The 22,607-nt window shown below is 44.0% G+C and overlaps 1 protein-coding gene across 6 annotated transcripts in view; it reads right to left on the bottom strand.

Annotated features, from left to right (window-relative positions):
- SEMA5B (semaphorin 5B) overlaps positions 1 to 22,607 on the bottom strand; it is a 335,078-nt gene that overhangs the window by 90,658 nt on the left and 221,813 nt on the right. For all 6 annotated transcript variants that reach the window (XM_054043657.1, XM_054043659.1, XM_054043655.1 and 3 more), the window contains one exon: positions 3,373 to 3,435. In XM_054043657.1, coding sequence (XP_053899632.1) covers positions 3,373 to 3,435 — 63 coding nt within the window. The remainder of the gene's footprint in view (positions 1 to 3,372; positions 3,436 to 22,607) is intronic.

Below are 22,607 nucleotides of genomic sequence, written 5' to 3'. Positions count from 1 at the left end.
CTTCTTCACTCTATAGCACTCCCAGCCTAAAGGAGCACCAATAGCAATGAATTGAGCCCGTCTCTCCCCCATGGCACTGAGGTACAGAGCATTAACCAGCAGAACTACACACTGCTCTTTCCAAAGCCATTTCATTTAAGGCTGCAGCAAACAGATTTAATTTATTTGCTGCAGTCCACTCCTTTTTTCAAAAAAATCACCCCCTTGCAGGCTTCCGAGCACTGTTATTAATACGCTTTCAGATATTTATATTTATTTCCTTAGACAACCAATTCCATTAATCAGCTTAGCCTGCATCCCAGCCAAGCTATCTTTCCTCAACATGCAGCAGATACCAAGCAGGATTTCCTAATGATTTTCCAGCCAGTTTTATTTCAATGGACCTCATATCAAACTTGGGGATCAATCCTGCACTGCCAATTTAACAGGAGTAGAAGGAACACAGGATCAGGTCATTGGAAAAATTATAATAAGGGGCAAATCCGGACTCATCTCCATTTATCTATATCCATCTATCTAGGTAGTTATATGGCCCCTATCATATCTGGTTTGTGTCCTTCCCAATGGGTGGAGAGGACCCAGGGTGAAATGGAACTAAGAGGACACACCCTCTGCACAGCATGGGATCAGCCCACAAAGCACATTCTCTTGTAGCAGTAGAGCCACTCCACAGCTGGGGATAGCAGATTCCAACCTCTGGCATACAGGACTACCTGCGCCAAGCCTTTGTATCTGGGCTCAGCACATGGGAAAGACTGGCCCCTAAATGCACGAGAGGAATAAGAGCATATTGCTGATCAAGCATACAAAGAATGCCACGGTAGGATTTCTTCTAGTTCGACTTTTAATCAGGTGTTTCCCTCAGTAAGATTTATTGCTCCCCAATCACTATTAGCTCCTTGTCTCTCTTTTTCTTTCTGACCCCTGTATTACTGACAGCCATACAGCCTGGGACTCTCACAACTGTACACTACAGGCAGCTCCACTAAAGTTTTCCCACACAGTCCACAGCGGGAAGGCATGCCAATTTGGAGAGCTAAAAATAATTCAGCACTCACCCCAGAGCAACGTGTTCGGAGCGCTGCCAGTCTCCGTGTACTATGCAAAATGACCAGTGGTGGGGTCTGATTGTTATGCAACCAGAGAGGAACATCAGCTAATGACAGACGTAAAAACACCGAATGCTGAGCTCCTCGCTAGCGACAATGAATGCATCTTTGACCCAATGGGGTCACTTCTCCCCATGCCCCACCCTGTTACTCATGCTAGCCACACCCTCAATGTGACATCACTTGAAAGACAGGGAAAGAGGCAGCAAAGTGTTACACAATGCACTGCCAGCCAATAAGGTCACACTTTAAGATGTTGGTTTTAACTTGCAATCCCGAAGGGACTTGGACCTGAGCAAGCACCCAGCCTCATGCAATAGGTGGTCAGGTGTAGGGTTACTACTACAATTAATGTTATTACGGCAATATACGAGCAGCTCACCATGTATTTTGTTAATATTTAATCTGTGACTTGTATTCTTAGGCTGAAGCACCAGGCACTCTATGGCAAGATTTTCTAAGCTACCCGAGGAATCTGATTTAGACACTCAATTGCCATGAAAATGAATGGGATTTGGGCACTATAATACTCTAGGCGGCTTTGAAAACCCCTCCCTGAAAAGTACAAATAAATATATGTTTGGATGGGGGAACTAAAGCAGACAGGTCAAGTAACTTAGCCCTGGCTATGGGATAATTGATGTCCAGAACTCTTGGCTCTCTCTCTTTGGTGCCCATTATTGCAGTATCTGAGCATTTCACAATCTTCTGTGTATTTATCTTCACAACACCCCTGTGAGGTAGGGCAGGACTATTATCCCCATCATACAGATGAGGGACAGAGACACTAAGTCATTTGTCACATAAAATGACTGATAGAGCAAGGAATTGAACCCAGCTCTCCTGAGTCCCAAATTAGTACCATAAACCACTGGACCATCTTTCCTCCCTCCTGCCTAGCTACAGGTCTTGTTGTGAGACCAGTAGGCAACACCTGTCTGCTTTCAGTGCTTCTAATAGTTCAGTGCCACTCTAACTATTGTCCCTGAGAACTGTAAGATGGATTCAAGACATATCTGCAAGCAAGGCCAACTGCATACACTACGATCCGCTAAGCTATGGCTCAAAGTGAGTTTGAACTTAACTGTTCAGAACATTATCCTCTAGTGAAATGTTTGTCAAACTCTTTGCCATGTGATCGGCAGGGACAGAGCAGGCAGCAAAAAACGAGACACACAAACCATTGCTTTCCACTGACATGACGTTAAAAAGATAAAAGTGAAATTATCATGCGATGTGCTCAGTTGAGTGCATGGGAATCTCATACCGGGTTGCTCTGTGGCTTGACAAAATAATGCTTGGTTATACATTCAAGTACTTCATGAACAATGGAATGTCACTTTACTCTTGCACATTCCACAGTGGGTGGTGATAGTGAAATGCTCATGTAAGCGTATATATTCTAAAACGTAAGTACAACAGATTTCAGATTCAACTTACAAAAGTTCCCAGTGTCTTGATTTTTTAAATTCTCTCCCATCTTGGGTTTTTTTGGTATATGTATGTACAGCACCTAGCACAATGGGGCCCCAGTCTCAGTTGGGGCCTATAGGTGCTATTGTAACACAGTAATAACAATTTCAAACACCCTGAAGTTCCCAGCTTTCAGAACCGGGGGTTTGTTTGGGCTTCATAAGACGACAATGGCCATTTACAAATTGTGGGTGCGGATCTGAGCTTGAATCAAAAACACCCACAAATTCAGGTGTGTTGGAATGCAAGCTCTTTACAGTGACTGTTTTTGGTTTGAATTGCATTCTAGGAAGGTGGACCTATCTTATAAAGAATGCTGCCATGTCCCTGATGTAGAGAATTGTTTTGTGTCATCAGATTAAACAATGCTGTTTGAGTGAATTATACCAGGACATGTGCTTGTCTGCAATTAAAGCCGAATGCAAACCGACATGGCTGAGATCCAGAAACTGGCTGACTGTCTCACACCAAGCGTAAGCTGACCTGATCAGTCTCAGCTATACAATAAATGTTACTCCTGGTCTGCCACCATTCTGCTCTCTGATTTGTCACAAATTACTCCCCTTCCAGCAGTGAATTACCTTCAAATTTCATGCAGAGCAGGTCTAATAACTAGAACAGAGGGCCTTTCAAATGGCTGGTTCTATGTAGCTTATGCATTTGTTGTGGAGGCTCTAAAACCCTGCAGATTTACAAACTAGAGCGGGTGTCAGATGTTCCCTGCATGTATTTCCAAGGGTGTGAAGCAAATAATTTAACTGCAGCCTCTTTGTGCCAAAGCAAAACTTACCTCAGTTTTTCCTTTACTCTGACAGGACCTCCTAGTGTCTTCATCTGAGCCCCATTCTGTTGCCTGGGAAACCAAAATGTACAAGTCACATGATAATAGTGTGAACTATTGCTTCTTGGCTAACCCACATCTGGAGACTCAAAGAAACAAGAGCAAGCATCTCAAGTCAATTTATGCAGTGCAATTTGCAGCAGGCACTGGGACAGTAAACATAATGTCATATATATCATTCTTCTTGTGCTCTCAGTGCAAACAAATGATAAATAGATGAACCATCCAGGGGTTGAGGCAACTAACCCGTTAACAGAGAACAGATTTTAATTTGCATGTAAATACAACATCTGATTATAATTCAAGTGGAAGGGTCCAATACACAAGCCCCATACACCAGGACTTTGCCTTTTTTAAAGGTACAGTGCAGTGTAAAAGTACCAGCTTTAAGCACTAAATGGAACAACAACAACAAAAATCCTTACAGCGAAGTCGTAGGTATTCAACAATAATTTTGCACAAACTTGTTTAAGTTTTCTTAAAAGCTCCCCTGAGATAATCACCCTATTACTGAAACCTAGTGTTAGTCACACTGCAAAATCAGTTGGATAAGATGAGAAATGGAGGGATATCTTGGCAAGGGAACATGGGGAAAAGAGACCTCAAGGTGATTCTACAGCTAAAGAAATGTGGAGTGCTTGGGCCAGATGTTTAGCTTATCCTTAGTGTAAAATGGCTATGCTCAGTGCTTAAATTCAGCTGGAGCTGTCCAGAGTTGAGCTCCGGTCAGGGGCGGCTCTATGTATTTTGCCGCCCCAAGTACGGCAGTCAGGCGGCTTTTGGCGGCGCACCTGCGGGAGGTCTGCTGGTAACGCAGATTCAGCGGCATGCCTGCGGGAGGTCCGCTGGTCCTGCGCCATTGGCGTACCCGCCGCCGAATTGCCGCCAAAACCGCGGGACTGGCAGACCTCCCACAGGCATGCCACTGAAGGCAGCCTGACTGCCGCCCTCACGGCGACCGGCAGGCTACCCCCCGCGGCTTGCTGCCTCAGGCACACGCCCTCCTGCACTGGTGCCTGGTGCTGCCCCTTTTTTAAACATTTTTTAAACATTTTAACATTTTTAAACCTGGGGCTGAAGCCCTGAGCACCGGGGAGCTCAGCACCTTGAATGCGGGGGGGCGAGAGGGGGGGGGGGGGGGAGATGGGGCCTCCAGGAAATACTATATGGGAATTTAAACCCTGGCTATATTGCATTGCCAACAGTGGAGTTATGCCCGTCTATACCAGCTGAGGATCTGACCCATAGGGACTGCTTAGAAAGAGGAGTCAGACCCCCAGCAAAACTGTATCAAACAGAGCAACTTCCAGCTTTAAAATATACCAGCACCAGAGCCAGCTGTTTACCACTGTCTCAATTTTTCCCCCTTTAAGCATTTAAAAAAAATAAATAAATTAGAACAAATATTCTTAGCTTTAATAACTGGCAGTGAAAATACACACAGACATGCAGACTGTACATTGCTCTGAGTGCTAGCAAAATAGCCCTTCTAACAAGATTGGATTGTAAGATTCAGATATGGATCCAAACTCCGCTAAAGGAGACAGGGGTTTGGTGGGTTTTTTTCCAGCTCATAACAAAGATTGGTAATAGCAGCAAAGTTTGGTCTAGAACTGAACTTTCTCCCAACTTTCTGACTGCTGCCAATATTTTAATAATGGGTGTTTCCAGAAATTGTCCCCTTGACACAAGATGAACCCAGGTTGCCATAGGACGCAGAGGAGTGCCTGCAGAACAGAGGGGAGCTATTAGTTTTTCCAATTCAACAAAATACACTCTCTCATAATCACAACCAAGGACGGAGGTAGCACCACCCAGTAAGCAGTATCCAGATAGGGGAAAGACACTATCAGGGGTAGGGAGATGACTCCAACAGTCCCTTCAGTCCAGATGTGGAATTTTAACTTGCAGCTCCCATCAGAGAGATGTAACACTACAGTTAGGGGGTTTGGATTCTAGGTCCTGGTTCAGTCCCATCATCACAGCCAGCTAGCTGCAATATTCTCTACCCTAAGATTAATTTTTGACAAGCTAAACAAAAACCAACCCAACAACAACAAAAGACCACCCCCACGACACAAACTCCAGAGCAAATAACTTATTTGATAGTTTTCTTCCCATTTCAGAAACAATGAGAAGCAGCACTCTCCTTTACAGCACCCGTTTAGCATGACAGCCCTTGGCAGGACAAAATGAAAACAAAAAGAGAAGGTGACTTACCTGTAACTGGAGATTCTTTGAGATAGGTGGTCCCAATCTGTATTCCATTGAGGTTACGTGCATGCACCCGGAGCCAGAGCTTTTCAAAGTAGTATTGCTTGGCGATCCGCGCATTCAACCTTGTATTGCCTTGGGATTTCAAGGGTGAGGAGGACTGGCCACACCTTCTCCACTGCAGAACTACAGACCTACAGAACCATAGCAGAGGGGTGGGACTGAAATACAGATCAAGACCACACGTTTGAAGAACCTCCAGTTACAGGTAAGTAACCTCCTCTTCTTCTTCAAGTGATGGTCCCGACTGTATTCCACAGAAGTTGATTGACAAGCAGTACCTTGAGAGGCAGAGGGTGCGAGGAAGATGGCAGAACTGTAGAACGGAGGACCGCTGCACCGAATGAGGAATCCGTCGCAGAATGCACCCTGAGACCCACTTACAGAATCTCTGGGTGGAAATGGCCTGTCCTTTAATTCTCTCCGCTATGGCGACAAATAGCTTGGGAGACTTCCAGATTGGCTTTGTCCTTTGCAGGTAAAAGACCAGGGCCCTACACACCTCAAGGGAATGAAGCCGCCGTTCCTCGTTTGAGGTATGTGGTTTTGGAAAGAACATAGGCAGATATATGGGTTGGTTGAAGTGGAATTGGGAAACCACCTTTGGCAGAAACGTGGGATGCAGTTGGAGCGAGGACTTGTCCTGATGGAACGTGGTGAAAGGGTTTTTTTGCCATCATGGTGGCTTCCAGCTCACCAACCATCCTCGCGGAGGTAATGGCAACAAGGAAAGCGACCTTCCTGGAGAGGACAGGGAGAGTGCAGGAGTCCAGCAGTTCGAAGGAAGAGCAGACTTGTATATGGTCTGTCCACCACCGAAGACGACAGATGACCTCGGGTGGAATGCTGAGTCTGATGTCCATTGACTGATGCACAGGGGAATAGATTCTTTGCAGCCATAGCTGTAGACAACAAAGGTGCAGGTGGGCAAAGGGCATGATGTATGAGCACGCTGCCATGTGCCCTAAGATGGAAAGGCAGGTCCTGACCAAGATTGAAGGGTTGGAGGTTTATCAGGGACTGAATAGGGTAAAAAGTTGATTTTTCAACGTTGATGCTCACTCCTAGGGAGGAGATGAGTAGAAGCAGCTAGGACGTCAATGCACGAGCTTCCTCTTTGGACCATGCTGCCAACAGCCAGTTGTCCAGGCATGGGAAGACAAGAATTCCCTGACATTGTAGGTGAGTCACTACCAAGAAAAAACTTTTGTAAAAACTCATGGGGCAGTGGTAAGTCCAAACAGGAGAACCCTGAATTGGAAGGGTCTATGCACCACTTTGCACCTCAGGAACCTTCTGTGGGTCGGATGTATGTCAACATGGAAGTAGGTGTCTTGCATGTTGAGAGCTGTAAACTATCTGCCTTTTTCTAGTGAGGGAATGATGGCTGCAAGCATGACCATACGGAACTTCGGTTTGCGAACTGAGCAAGTGAGGTGACGGAGATCCAAGTTCAGCCTTCATCCCTCTTTCTTCTTGGGTGCCAGGAAATAGTTTGAATAGTCCTCCTCTGGGGTAAAAATACTGTTGTGAAAGGGATCTCTATGCGGGGGTTAGGACGGGAGATGTGGAAGAGGCGGTGTCATAAACTCTATGGTGTAGCCATGTCAAAGACGTCCAAGACCCACTTGTCTGTTGTTGCAGCTTTCCAAGCTGGTAGAAAGCGTTTGAGACAACACCCGAAAGGCGTGGAGGGTAGGAGCACTGATGTACAGAGTGGTTGACGGCATTCTAGGCGCACTCATAAATACCATTTTTGCGATGACTGAGTGCGTCATGGAGAGGTCCGAGTTGCCGGAACAGGTGGACGAGCTCTGTGTATCTTAGGGCGCTTCTGAGGAGGTTTATAGGCCCAATGGTGGTAGAAGTGAGGAGTTCTATAGCGTTGGACTAGTGGTGGATGATAACATTTTATCTTTGGTGCCAGTGTGTATATGCTCAAGGATCAAAAGATGGCTCTAGAGTCCTTTAGAGAGTGTAAGGAATCATGAGTTTTCTGGTTGAAGAGGTGTGATTCATGGAAGGGAAGGTCCTTGATTGTGTTCTGCACCTCTCCAGGGAGACCTTAGGAGTGTAACCAGGATTCCCTCCTCATGGCATTTCCAATCACCACGCAAGGACATGTCCGCTGAATCAACTGCAGCCTGAAGTATGGACCTGGCGACCAACTTGCCTTCCTGCATAATCTATTGGAATCAAGTACGATCCTGCCGAGGTAGTTTATCTGCAAATTCCTCCGTCCAGCCACGGTTTAAAAAAAATCATACTTGGCCATCAGTGCCAAGTAATTAGAGATCTGGAACTGTAGTCCAGCCCAGGAGGCCTTTCAACAGATGAGGTCCAGTCTCTTACCCTCCGTCTGCCGAGGTGGAGCATGGGTGTTACGGTTTGATCCACTCTGACGCAGCCTGTATTAACAAGGAGTTATGTGGAGGTTCTGAAAATAAAAACACTGACCTTCTGGGGGGGAAGTAGTTCCTTTTCTCTGTCCCCTTTGGGGTCAGTGCACATGTGGCCGAGGTATGCCACATAGTGCATGCTGGTTGAAGAATGGCATCACTGATCAGTAAGGCCATACTTGCCAGTACCGATGCCTGCAGAATGTCTACTATCTGGTGCTGACTGTCCTGCATCTCTTCTAGGGGGATCTCAAGAGCACTGGCTGTTCTCCGTAAGAGTTCTTGAAACTGAAGGTCATTGCCGGGGAGGAAGATGTCAATGACACAGCTGTGTTTGGAGACAATGAAGGGAATCTCTCCAAAACCACCAGTACCATTGGAGCCAGGCGGATTGGTGCTTCATCTAACTCCATTTCCGAACATCTATTGGATGAAGAGTGAGACAGTGAAACAGGAGTTCTCCCGAGCCAAATGAGACTGTTCTGAAGGCAAATATTGGGGCTATGAGCTCCAAATGGCCAACTCATTTGATCCTGCTGTTGTCGTCCTCCTTGGATTTAGAGGAAAACTTACTGCCATGCATATGTGCATGCTTCTGTGGCTCACGGCTAGGCCCCGATGCGGAGTCCATAGCACTAGTACCAGCAGATCCTGATGGAGGCTCTGCAATAGAGGGAGTGCTCTTGGAGTGTTCAAGTTGATGTACAGGGGTGGGGGGTTCCCCAACCAGGATCCAACTTTGGGCCCATTGCTACCTCCATGAGGTGCTTCTTGAGGCAGAGAGCTCTGCCTTCCCATGTCTGGCCAGGGAAGGAGAGGCAGACACTGCACCTGGAGCTTTATGTGGACTTTCCCCAAAAACAGTACAAACAGTGTTCATCACTGATGGAAAACAAGCGAGGGCAGGAAGCACAGACTTTGAATCCCAGCATCTTCGGCATAATCCAGTACCCAGACCTGGGGGGCAGGGGAGGAGAAAGACTGGCAGGAAAAACTGTTGAAGCGGCATCCCAAGTCCTTATATATAAAAACTGCTAGAAATTACCAAAATACAATGAAAAAACACAAAATCCTAACTACGAGCAAAAATAAAAACAGTTGTGTAAAAAATTTTTAAAATGTGTCACTAAAACAAGAGGTCAAGCAGAAGCTCCTACTCAGACCATGCGGTGGTGAAAAGGAACTGGAACTGTGGATGGTCCGCCCCGCCCTTTTTTTGCCTCGGGCGAAACCACGAGGTAGTATGAGTGCGCATGCGCGGACTGCCGAGCAATACTACGTTGAAAAGCTCCGGGGGCATGCAGCATGTGCATATCCCTCTGTGGAATACAATAGGGACCATCACTCGAAGAAGAACCATTGGTTTTTTAGCAATTGATGCTGCCACTTGGTAAATAATCTGGGCTCTTTGGGACTGCAGCAATGTAACTGAGAGCAGAATCTGGCCCTCTATAGAAGAGCCTCTACTTTCCACACACAAGCTCAGAGTTACTCTGCAAACACAGTTCAAGTCAGGGATGTATCTGTGCTCTAAACCATGTTTTTGGTGCTGGGTTGTTTCCTTTTGTGGACAACACTGTCCTTAGGTTCCCCTAAGTCCCCTGATGAGACGGCTGATAACAGAAGCCCTTGCTGATAGAACGAATTATAGCAACATGTTGCCGGTGACTGCACCATTCGTCAATTTAAGTTTCATTAGAGTCAAGAGGCTAATTAAGCACTAAGGCATGTTTTATTAGGCCAGTATACACACCTCAGGTAAGCTCTGAGGCACAGGGTTGAGGGCTGACTGACTCCAATGACCTCCAGTCACTCAAAGAGCATATTAAAGATCCTGCAAAGGGGAACCTGGAGCTTCTTGTCACTAATAAAAATATAGCTGCAAAACCAAAATGCTAATGTATGTTTAAGGAAAAGTAATTGTACCTCGATGAATGAATGTGCGCCAAGGGCCTGTCTCAAAGCCAACTGAAGTCTGGCCATTCATTCTGATGAGCTCTAAGGGTCCCACGGAGGGCCAGGATTTCGAGCTCTCAGCCTTTTTATCACCTCTCCTTTTGGACTCAATCTGTTCTAGCTGTTTAGATCCCTCTGCTGGCCAGACCCCCCTTTTCAGCTCTGCAACCACTTCCGAGTTTCTTCTTTCATTTCTGCTGTCTTAAGCATCTTGGATTTACCCCTTTTGCAAGCCTCCCTAAAAACTGCTCAGGCTTCAGTGTAAGCTTGTCCTTTCTACTTCCCTTCCAAGTCTCTCCTTTCCAGAAGCTCCTTATGAAGCCTTCCTCTTCCCCTAGACACATTCAACACTTCTGCTTCAGCCAACTTTATCTCCCAGTACCTTTCAGAATCTCTTCAGTCAGTCTTTCCAAGGAGACATATGTATTCTGCGGCACATTGAGTATATAAAGCACATGTGTGTCTGGCTGATACCTACATAAGCAGCATAATACCAAACTTTGGGGGTAAGGCACCCTTGCACTCATTTCACTACCTGATCACAATGCATATGGCCAGCCCAGCCATGACACATTTTCTTAGCCCCTAGTAAACAAAACAAAACAAAAAAGTTATTTCTGTTTATTTCTCAAAGCTGTCTATGCACATTTAGCTACACTGCAAACTAACCAAGCAACAGGCTGCTACCCACCAGGCTGGAGATCATCTTGAATTCTTCATTCATTTTCTCAACTGTCTGAGCCATTTAAGTTTCACTGCCACAGCAAACATAGACTGGACTATTTCCGTGCCTCCTGATATGTGTGTCAATCAGAAGAACAGCAGATGCCTATGGAATGACATGGTAAGACACCAGCTCTTAGGTGACCGAAGCTGGTAGAAGGATGCAGAACAGGAAAACAGGAGAATATGAATGTTCTTCTAGCGGCTTCCCCATCTCCCACATGCTTACACCTGCAAGCAATATTTAGCAGTTTGAGGATCGACTGATCGGGGGCACCAGTACTTCACTCCCTGTTCCTCCTAACCTTGAAGGTTCCACCTCTTCTCACCTCCTACCTGGGGGGGAGGGGGGCTTCCAGCCCCCTCGCCCCTTCCCTCTTCCTATTTCCAAACAAACTTTGTGGGGTTTCTTATTGTCAATGGTTCTGGAAACTTTGGGGACCTCATATGAAACCATGTGATCCATATGCATAATGAAGAAAGCCCATATTCTTGTACTACAAGAGTCTGAATAGCTAGTCCAAGGGCACCGTCACTGCATAAAATGATAGGCACAAAAAACATGCACAGAGTGGCCCACCCATCTGTGCAGGCTGGCACTAAAAATTCTGGCAACAGTATCTGAGGACTGATGGTGCCATTTAATGTGCTTTTCATTCGTAAAATTGACAGGTGCATCTGCTTCCCCTCTCCTTCACCTCTGTGACTTGTGTTCCTTTCAACACATAGTTCTTCTCCCAAAAGGCTTTTTCTGCAACTTTCTGAAGCCATGCAAGGGAGAAGGATTCATTTTCTAAGCTAGCAGGGTCATGTTTACATCATCTCAGAGACATGGTGCAACAGTGGCTAAATGGAGAACACTAAGTACCACAGAGATGAGCCACAGATGCAAATCTGAACTTTCTTAAAGTTCATAGATATTCTGATTGAGAGTCTGGGTTTTGGCTGTTTTAATAGGTGAGAGAGGCCAGTTGTAAAGTTTGCATCCAGTTCAGAATGTTTTTAACGCTGATGGATTATCTGATCTGAAAACTCCATTCTATCTTGTGCTTTCAAACTCTTTAGCACTTAGCACACACTTCTCGGGGACTTTTGTAGATCCAGCTACTCAGTTACCTACAGGTGCCACAGCAGGTATCCTTAGTACCTCCCTGTGTCACACAAATCCTGGTGACCTAAGTCATGTGTCCCCTCAGACTCTGATGCAACACTCTCACTGACTTCCTGGGCCAGACTTGTCTTTGGCCCAGTAACGTTGATTCACAATCTATAATTAATTTGAGACTGCATTTTAATAAAGTAGATTAGGCTCACAATAATCCCTGTGTTATACTTGGACTACAAAGATACAGTTTTTGCCCAGAACTAACTAAGGTATCATTTCAAAAATGGAAAGCAAAGACTATAAAAAAAAAAAAGTTACACTGCATATGTATTTGGTAAATGAAACCCATTTTTAATTTCTAAAGTATCTCATTACAAACCCATCCATCTGTCACCATCCTCACTTCCATTAAATATGTGTTCCATAAGAGCTGCTGACAGCCTTTCGTGCTTGCAGCTAGGCCCAGAATCATGCTGTTCTCTTCTCTTTTCATTAAGATCTTTTGTTTTTACATCTTATGTTATTTATATCTGGAGGTGATTGGAATGCACGTATTGCAAACACAGGGCCTGATTCTGCAAGATGCCGAGCATCTCCTGTAAGATCCTGAGTGCCCCCCCCCCAACTCCTACAAATGTCTACAGGAATGGAAGGAGCTTAGCATGTTGCTAGATGAGGTCTACAGGGACTGCTAAAGGCAATCAATTCACAAGAATACACAGAGGGGGATTCTTCCATCTGCCCAGGAGAGAAGAGGTGATTTTGGTTCCATGCTTGTTCAATGAACGGCACCCTGAGCCCAGATTGCCAGCTCCATCAACCTGCACTTAGACCTGAGCTGGCAAAGTTATTTCTCTCCCTTACATGTTCCTTTCCAATAACCCTAATGGGGGCTGGTATCTGCAGTTAAAATACTCCTCTGAAAAGAGAGACACCACCACCAAGGTAGCTTCCAATAGTCCTTATTCCAGCACAAACGTCTGTATTTCTTATCATTTACATTAGTAAATCTTTTTGTACTGACTCATTTTGGACCTGACCCTGTGAGGTGCGGACAGCTCTCAAATCCCCCTGACAGCAGGGAGCACAGAGGGTGCTCAATACTCCACAACAGGCACAATTAAGCAAAGCATTTAAGCATTCACTTAACTTTAAGCATGTGATTAAATCCATCTCCATTCAGCAAAGCATGTAAACATATGCTGAAGTCTGTTGATTTCAACAGAACTAAAGCACCTTGCTGGACAATGATGGGCTTTAGCATGTGCTTAACGTTAATCAAATGCTTAAGTACTTTGCTGAATTGGGGTCAGGGTAAAGCCCTTTGGGCAAAATGCTGCCTACAGAAGCCAGCACATTTCTGCTACAAATTGCCATCATAAACCTCTTCATCCATTTAACACCAGTCAGGAAAATGTCAGTTCCATAAAGTGCAACATACAGATTATTGTTGATGTAGACAAACTACTTTATAAGGCCATTTCTATGCTCATAAATATTTGATAATCTCCACAGAAGACAAAGTCCACACCATCAATGACAATGCTGACCTACCGTTTATGGAAAATCCGGTAGAGTTTAAAAGGAAATGATAACTTTCTATTGGTGTTAAATTACAGAATTTAAAAGAAACCACCTCTACTAGATGATTCTAAGGGTTGGATCAAGAAAACTCTTAAGAATGGATCTCATTTCATTCTATATAAAAAGTATTCTAAAAACCTATTCCTTTTCTACCTAGCCTCACTGGTTTCCTCCTCATTAAATTCTATTCGACTTATCCATAAAGGCCTTGGTTTTTGTCTGCTAAGTACCAGGCACATTTGCCTTGCTCTATAAACAATAATTTATCAAAATCTAACTTCTTAATAATACAGAACAGAAGCTCAGTGCCCTAAAAGCCACTTCTGAAGTTCCACAGCAGTTAAATGTATTAAAACTGTGATACACAAGGCTGATAATCAGATAGAGTTGAAAGCGAATATAATGCTGTGTCTCAGAAAATAGATGCGCTAAGTATTGCACTGGGCAAATTATAGAACATTGCTGCAGACTGTGATGCCTATGAGGAATGGTCATGGAATTCAGCAAATTAGTTTTTGATGGGAGCAGAAGTGGGGAGAGGAGAACTGCACTGCAGCTAATCAAGTTGCTAATTGATTTCCCTTCAATGATCTCCAAAGCCTTAGGATGTGATAAAATGCAAGTTGTACATTTCATTTTCAACCCAAACTAACCACACTGTGTATCAGCAAAAGCCAGCATAACAACCTGGCTCTACCCCAAGTGAGCTAACCATATGTGCTACAAGTCACCTGCAGGCGCTGAACATTATAATGGAACATTTAGGAGGCAGGAGGGATACGTACTGGAAAAAAAATCAAAAGGCCCATATCACCATTAACCTGTATTAGTGGGTATATACATTTTATCACCAGTGCAAATCAGTGTACAAGGATCAGGGCGATAGTGAATCAAGCCCTCTTATTATAACTAAAAATAACCTATTAAAACAGTGCACCTGATTCTGCTCAGACACTGGTCTTAGACTTATGTAACTCCTGATTTACAACAGTGTAAGATCAGAATCAGACCCTATGCGTAAGTGACATTAAGGGGAGGAACACCAGCCAAAGGAAGAAAGTTCTTATTTAAGGTTTGCTCTGGATTTGTAGGTGTATTGAGGCTGAATTAAACAACCTAGCCCACAAAGAGTTTTATCAAAGTCCTTGTACACTGAGAAATGGTATAGCCCCAGGTTAGCTGCTGTACAAGAGTTGTACAAATCAGCTACAACCACTCTTCCTAAATAAGTCAACAGGGACAAAGCAGGACTGATCAGACACTCAGATTAACTCTTTCTTCTTCTCCGGTTGTATTTATTTTAACCATTTTGCACCATTTATTCCTGGCAGGGCCTGTTTCCCTTCCTATCATTTGTCTGTCTTGTCTATTTAGATGGTAAGTTCTTCCGGACAGGAACTGTCTCTCGCTAGATGTCTGTACAGTGCATAGCAGAATAGGGTCCTGATCTCAATCAAAACAAATGGGACTTACTGCAAAGTAAGGTAGACAAAATCTGGCCCTTAGTTTTTAAATGAAATTCTAAGTAATATGTTTTTGGTAAAGTACTTTGCCTTCTGTGTGTTCTTGCTAATGCTGAACATTAGTTATTTCTCTCTCCTGAGCAGCTGCAATTATCATGTATTATTATTTATTTGTACTATAGAAGCTCTACACAGGGAGAAAAAACCTGCAGCTGACCCAGGTCAGAGGACTCCAGCTCCTGGGGCTTGGGCTGTGGGGCTTTCGTTCCTGTGTAGATGTACCCCCAGAGGCTTGGACTGAGATGGAGTCCCCATTGTACTGGCATCATGCAAACACACAGTGAGAGACAACCCCTGACACAAAGTGCTTACAATCTAAACAGACAAGACAGGCAAATGGTGGGAGGGGAAACAGAGGCACACAGAGGCTCAAGCTCACACAGCAGGTCAGTGGCACAGCTAAGAACAGAGCCAGTTCTCTTGATTTCCAGTGTGCTGCCAGGTCCACAATACCCCACTGCCTCCCAGGTTTATTTCTGTATGGCATTCTTCATAGAAATAGTATCACAGAATGCTTCTCAATCACCAGGTCAGTGCTAGCTGGAACGGAGCAGCACTGGGGGGGGTTTAAGAACAGGTTAGACAGACACCTCTCAGGGATGATCTATGTTTAGTAGCTAGAGCAAAAAGGACTGGATACAGGATGCACAGGTCCTATTCTTAATTCCAGCATGGATTTGCTGTGTGATCTTAGGCAAGTCCATCACCTCTGACTTTGTTTGCCACTGTGAAACTGGCATCACTGTTCTGTAGCTGTAAACTTTCATTTGCCCTGCAGGGGATTCCATTGAATAACACTGGGTTCCTGTAAATCAGACACTCCTCCTTCCTGTGGTGTTGGGTAGGAATTTACAGCTCCAAATTCTATATTTCCTTATCTCAAAGGGTTATTGTGTGAGGCTTAATAGTCCACAGTTTCTAAAGCACTCTAGGATGAAAAGCACTGTACAAGTGCAAAGTATTATTATTAAAGATTATTGTCTAAAGCTTTACTAAAGAGCATTTGATACCAAGTACAAATTTTTTTCCAGCCCTCTAGAACTAAAATGGTATAAAACTAGATTAAAATGTTTTTCTAAAGTAAGTGATAAAGATAATCACAGCCAGGGTACAACTTGCATTCTCCATTTCAGCTCTTTGTTGTTTTAAGGACATAGATACAAAGGAATTAAAAAAATGAAATAAAAATCACAGTTTATAATAGAATGGCCAATTCATCTTTAAAGAAAGACTGTCAACTTCAAATTCGTAACTTAAACAAGCAAATTTCCTTGCTAGTTGGTCTAATCCAGTGGTTCCCAAACTGGGGTTCATGAACCCCTGGGGGTTCACAAAATGTTACAGGGGGTTCTCGGGAAAAAATTCCCTAATGGTGGTCAGAGCTGTCCCTAGGGACCCCAGGCAGCACGGGGCCAGCAACCCGGAGCCCCTGGACTTCTGAGAGCTACACATTTCAAAGCAAGGAGATCTATCGTACTGAGGAGATTTAAACTTCAAGACTCCTTATAAGAAATAGAAAGGGAGGTGGATATTTTTTGCTGTTTTTAAAATTAATTAGGCAGCTACTATTGTTTTAAAAATTATTATGAAGAACAAGTTTAAACTTTGTTGTAACGTGTGTTGTTTGCCTGGACTGCTCAAGACCTGAATGCTTGTGTAGGAAGAACTCTGAGTTGGCGTCTTAAATACCTTCATGCTGTTTCACATCTGATACTCCTTGATGAAATATAGGAGCCTTGTCTCATAACAGGCTTATTCAAAGTGATACATGCTACGAAAATGAGATCTTGGAAGAGTGTTGCCGTTTTCATAATGTAATAAAATTACTGTAATGATAAATAATAATTAATAATAGTGTGTAATAAGCATATCATAAAAACAAATTTTATATGTCCAAGATCACTGCTTTTATGAATTATACTCATGTAATGGAGAAAATCCCTGGAAATATTCATTTTTAGAAGGGGGTTCGTGAAACTTGACATTTTAGTGAAAGGGGTTCACAGATTGTTAAAAGTTTGGGAATCACTGGTCTAATCTTACCCTCAGTCATTCTGGTGTATATCCAGTCTAACCAAACTGACTTCCACTGAGAACAGAACTTGAGCCCTTAACAATAATGTAAACTTAGATGGAAATTAAAAAATACTTCCTGTTTCAACCAATTTACTTTTCACTAATTACTTTTTGCATTTCTTGCACTGCACAAAGTACAGTCAATGACATTCATGTCATTTTGTTTACAAATCATTGCTCAAAACTGCAATATTTGGTTGCAAATACTGCAGAAGAACATTTTTTGTTTAAAAACAACTATATCTATTGGCAGTTAGAAAAAAAACAAATATTTCTATTGGTTGTAAGTTTGTAAAAGCACATGTTTACAAAGTCAAAGTTTGGTCCAAATGCAAGTTGATGGTGTTCCTTCACCGAGATTAAAGATGGGTGGTAAACGATTTTTCCGGCCTGTGAAAAATTTTAAGATTTCAAAAATTTTCCTGTTCTGTATCAGAACAAAACCAAATATCCCAGATGAGTGTCTTAACCACCAGGCAACTGGCTATCCTGGGGTGGGTTAAATATTCCTTGTAACGGGGACTCAAACTTGGGTCTCATACATCCCAAGTCAACGCTCTGACTGCTGGACTAGCAGGTCAGTCTTGCTTGGTCTCTCTTACCCAATGAATATATAGTTATTTATACAAAACAGAAGAGCTCAAATAGGAGAGACTGAGCAAGCCCTATCCCAGAACAGCCATTAGCCTGGTGGTTATGCTAACCACTGAGCTATTCTGTAAAGCCAAGGTACAGTATTTCCTATGATTGAGAACCAAAAGCAAACAGGAGCCATGACAAGGTATTTAGCAAAGTAGGCAGTTAACCTCCATGGTAGAATTTGGTCTCCTGCCATATCAAATATATCTTGTAAATTATGTCAACAAACGTTGGCAAAAGGGACAGGTGATTATGAAGATTATATGATAAATCAATAAAATAATTATATAAAGGAAGTTAAAATGTACACAGCCAAAAAAATAAAAATGTCACTTTAGTATGTCAGACACAAGTCAAGGATATGAATATAGCTGAACGCTAGTTTATTTTAGGTTGGTCATAATCTTTAGACACACCTGACATTTTTGTAGTACATAATACACTTTGTTCGCACCTCCAGCTCTGTTTATTTTGCAAAGATCAATTTTTACATTTCTTCTCTCATAGGTATAACAAAGTATTCCTTAGGACTGACTCAACCACAGCAATGCCTCCATTTTAGCAGCATAGCTCAATTCTCCCTTCCAGGCTAATGTATCACCAAAAGATGTCCATCTCCACCCCTTTTTGTTCTTCAGTAGAGTCACCATTCAGAAATAAATGCCTCCCTCCCATTCATGGGGTCCATTGATGGATGTGCCAGGACTCCTAAACAGCCTTCCTTTACAGTTCTGCACAATGATCTCGGCAGTAGAAGGTTCAAAAACCCTTCCAATGGACCAGCCCATATTCAGTACAAAATCGATTTACCATGGCTGCAGTCCCCTTTGTGTTTCTGCATCAAGCAAGGAGATTTTATTCTCCTTCATTTTTCTGCTCTGGGTTTCCTCTCCATTGTGCTTGCCTTTGAAGCTTACTGCTGTGTAGAGATGTTAAGACTTCTCCACTACACATGCTTTTCTTTTTCCACTACACAGATAGCCCGGATGGATACCGCACAGTCAATTGAGAGATTTTTGTGCACCCGCATTAAAAGGCTTTAATGTCCAGCTATGAAGGGGGATCTTCGTCAACGCTTCCAATCAAAGATGTAATCAACAAAGTCTATGTGAAGCTTCCACACATTATCAGCGTCCTAAATAATAAAGTGGGGAGCCATGCATTTCTTATTCCACTTCAGGTTACTGCAAGAAGTAGTCCCTTTAAGCCTTTATTTGTTTGTTTAGAGAAATAACTGAATTAAGCTCAAGGAAACTGCCCAGCGTGGACACAATTCTCTCAACAATTAGGATGAGATTCATGAATCAAAATCAGCACATCCTGCCATTTTAAAGAGACTAATGAAGAACTCAAGATGACATTTTCACTGTTCTGTGTTCCTTGTTTTTCTTCAGGGAAATCACATCTATTGCATCAATGGGGCCTAATACTCTTTCAGATGACAAACACCGCAATATATTCTCATTAAAATCGTATAAGTTGTTCAACATGGGCTTAGTCCTGTCTCGGCTCTAAAAAAGGGGCAATTAAACAAATAAAATGTTCATGTGATTCGACTTATCCTATCCACATTCTTTTCTGGTTGTGCATTTAAGCTTGGTGTAGTGCAACCAAAGGGGAAAAAAGTGGAAATCTTTAATGAACCAAACAAAAAAAAAAGTGCCTTACTGGGACCAAATGAAAGGCTTGAAATTACCTTAATTAGCCCAGGGGAATTTCGTGCAAGCCAGAGAAACTGGGAAAGTCTTTTGCAGAGAGACAGACTGAAAACATCAACAGGATCCTGAATAAACATGACTGCACTATGCAACTCTCCAAGTCTGCAGCACAAAAGGCAAAACCAGAGTCTAATTCTACTTCTCGATCTTATGATGTTTCTGAAGACATAACTTCAGGAGGAAAGGCAAGAATGGCACAACACCCACAGGTACAAGTCAGCCCACTCTTTTACCCTAGTCGATCCACTTTGCTGAGATCAAAGTTTCGCCCTCTTTTTAAAATATATATTTAGTGCTGGGGAAAGAATCCAGACAGATGACCATTATTACTATATGTAATTGTGGTAGTGCCTGGAGCGAAAAGCTCCATCACACTAGGCGCTGTTTAAATGTAGAACAAAAAGGAAGCCCCCGCCCCACAGAGCTTACAATCTAAGAATAAAGCGAGAGACAACTGGTAGACACAGCAAAGAGATGGCAGAGCACAAGGTTACAATGAGATGACTGATCAGTGTAATAAGTGGCGGTCATAGACTAAATCCCTGTTTTGCCACAGAACACATGGAGCCCAAGCAGAAGCGATGAAAGCTTCCCCAATGGGACACTGGCAACATGCTTCAATCCTGACATGGAAGGACCCCCCTGACAGCTGAAAGCACAGTTCAGTCTCCAGGGCCCATTCAATCCATAGCCTACCAAATGCTACCGGAGTTGGTGGAATTTGGGATGCTGAACACACATCTAACAGAAAGCAGACTGAAATCACCACTCATTTCCCTTAAGTAACAAACACTACAGCAATCAGTGGGTAGCGACTTTCAGTTGCTACCAATAAGGGATGGTGTAGAGGGGCAGCTGCCCCACTCCTGCAGAAAAGGGGTCAAAAGCAGCCCTGGAGAGGGCTGCAGCAGGGAAAGGGATTAAGAACAGCTGGGGAAGCTGACTGGGTAGCTGACTACAGCTGTGGCCAGCTTACTCAGGGCCATCTGGCCCTTATAAGAGGGCTGTGGGCTAGAAGCTAGCAGACTCTCTCTCTAGCTTCTGAGAGAGAAGGACCTGGCAGCCTGGGAGCTGAGCAGGGTACCTAGAGTGGAACAGGGCTGGGAGAAGGCCAGAGGAGCTGGGGAGCTCCAGCCTGAAAAAAAACAGGCTGAAGGCCTTGCTAAAGGCCAGGAAAGGTACTGGGGCTACAGAAGTGTAGCCTGTGAATAGGCAGAGGCAGCTAGTCCAACCCCCCTTGCCAATGATGAGTGGTTTACAGACTGCAGTCTGCCCCAGTGAGCAGGGCTAGATGGTGACTGGCAGTAGCCACTGAGGCAAGGTGGGGATAGAGGGTTGGGGGTTCCCCTGGGTGGGGAGACCCAGAGTGTGGCGCTTCAGAGCTGGTGAAGAGCTAATTCCTAGGACGACCAGCGGGAGGTGCCACGCCAGTGAGTCATCACACCCCACCACAGATGGATTAAAAATCAGCTGAACTAGTGATGAAAGGTTCATAATGCATTACCAACCCCCAGAGCAATCCAGTCCCCTGCAGTATCTTTTTAATTTCACTGTAGATGCAGTTGTGTTACAAATCTACACTTCTCCAGCACCTTACTCAGAGCACCCAGCGTCTAATTACAGCTTCCTGCCTGCTTTACCTCAAGCTCGCTCTGAAACTAACTTCCAGTGCCGGTGTGTTTTCATTAACACCTGGCCATCCAGGGTCTATCAGCAATGGAGCACTTTACTTAAAGGAGATAGCAGAACAAACTGTGCTGACTTCCTCAGGCCATGTTCCCAAGACCTATTCTAAACTCCCACTGCCCTCAAATCAATCTTCTGAACAAACCAAAATTGATCCAGTCCTAGATGCACCTTCCAGAAAGACCAATGCGCCCATTTTCTCCTAAAGCCCAGCTCCGTAAGATGGATCACCGTGTGCAATTACTTCCTCACTGGCCACTAAAACATTATTAGGCCCAGGTCAGGATGACCTTGCCAGAACTTCTCAGATGTAGATATAAAACTAGGGCTTGGTGCTTCATCATACCGACCAGCTGGCTGCTAGTTTGCTCAGCCTGCAAAAAAAACAGCACAGGATCGGAGTGAGGGAAACTGACACTTCTCCAAGAGAAACACAGAGTGCCAGCTTTGAGAGAAAGTGATGGGGTTTATAGAAAGAGACCTTTAGGGAGGCTATATAAAGCCCAGCATTTAGTACTACAAGACAGAGACAAACAAGAGTTTAATCAAAACAAGATTATTACCTTAAAGAAAAAGGCTTCCCCCTACTCCATGTTGCCAAAAATTCTAGTGCCTCCATCAGAATCCCATTCCACAACTCTTGCAGCAATAAAATTTTATCTGCCTCTTCACTACAAGTAAGCCTCCTCCCCAGGCTTCACTTAGCAGTTGCTCTATCTCCTCCTCAGAGTCTGTTGAAACAGACGCCTTCAGACTCCCTGCTTGGTCTGTCACAGTTTGCCTTGCTTCTGTCTCTTCCTCTCCAACACCAGACGTCAGCACCTCATGCTCCAGTCGTCTCTGCCAAGCTCCGTCCCAACAAGGAATTTATTTGCTCTTTCTACTGTAAAGACGACTCTCATCCCGTATTTTTTATTCCTTCCTATCTCTTGCCATCCCACTATTTATCTTCCCATTTCTCTCTGGATCCTTTTCTGGCTGTGCAAACTTTACAAGGAATGAAAATTTCAATAGATGCTACAAGCAAAGTACATTAAAAATTACTATTTAACATTCATATTGCAGTAGCATTTAGAGGGCAACTAGATGAGGGTCCCATTGTGCTAGGCACTGCACAAGCATCTAAGGCCTCGGCTACACTTGCAGCTGTACAGCGCTGTGAGGTAAACCTGTCTTCGTGCAGCTGAGTAGGGAAAAGTGCTGCAGTCTGTCCACACTGACAGCTGCCAGCGCAGTGGTGTGGCCACACTTGCAACATTTGCAGCTGTGTTGGGAGCGGTGCATTATGGGCAGCTATCCCAGCATTCATGTGGCTGCAATGTGCTTTTCAGAACGGGGGGGGGTGGGGTGGATTGTGACAGGGAGTGTGGGGGGAATGAGAGTGCTTTTTGGAACACGTCAGCTCTCTATTTTGCAAGTTCGGAACTCCCGGCCCCCTGCTCATTCATTTACTCACTCAAAGCAAGCTGCAATCTGTTTGCTTTTCTCTGTGGTACGAGCT

This window comes from Malaclemys terrapin, chromosome 11 (assembly GCF_027887155.1).
Source record: "Malaclemys terrapin pileata isolate rMalTer1 chromosome 11, rMalTer1.hap1, whole genome shotgun sequence".
NCBI classification, from domain to species: Eukaryota; Metazoa; Chordata; order Testudines; family Emydidae; genus Malaclemys; species Malaclemys terrapin.
This window is presented reverse-complemented; position numbering and strand designations above follow the sequence as displayed.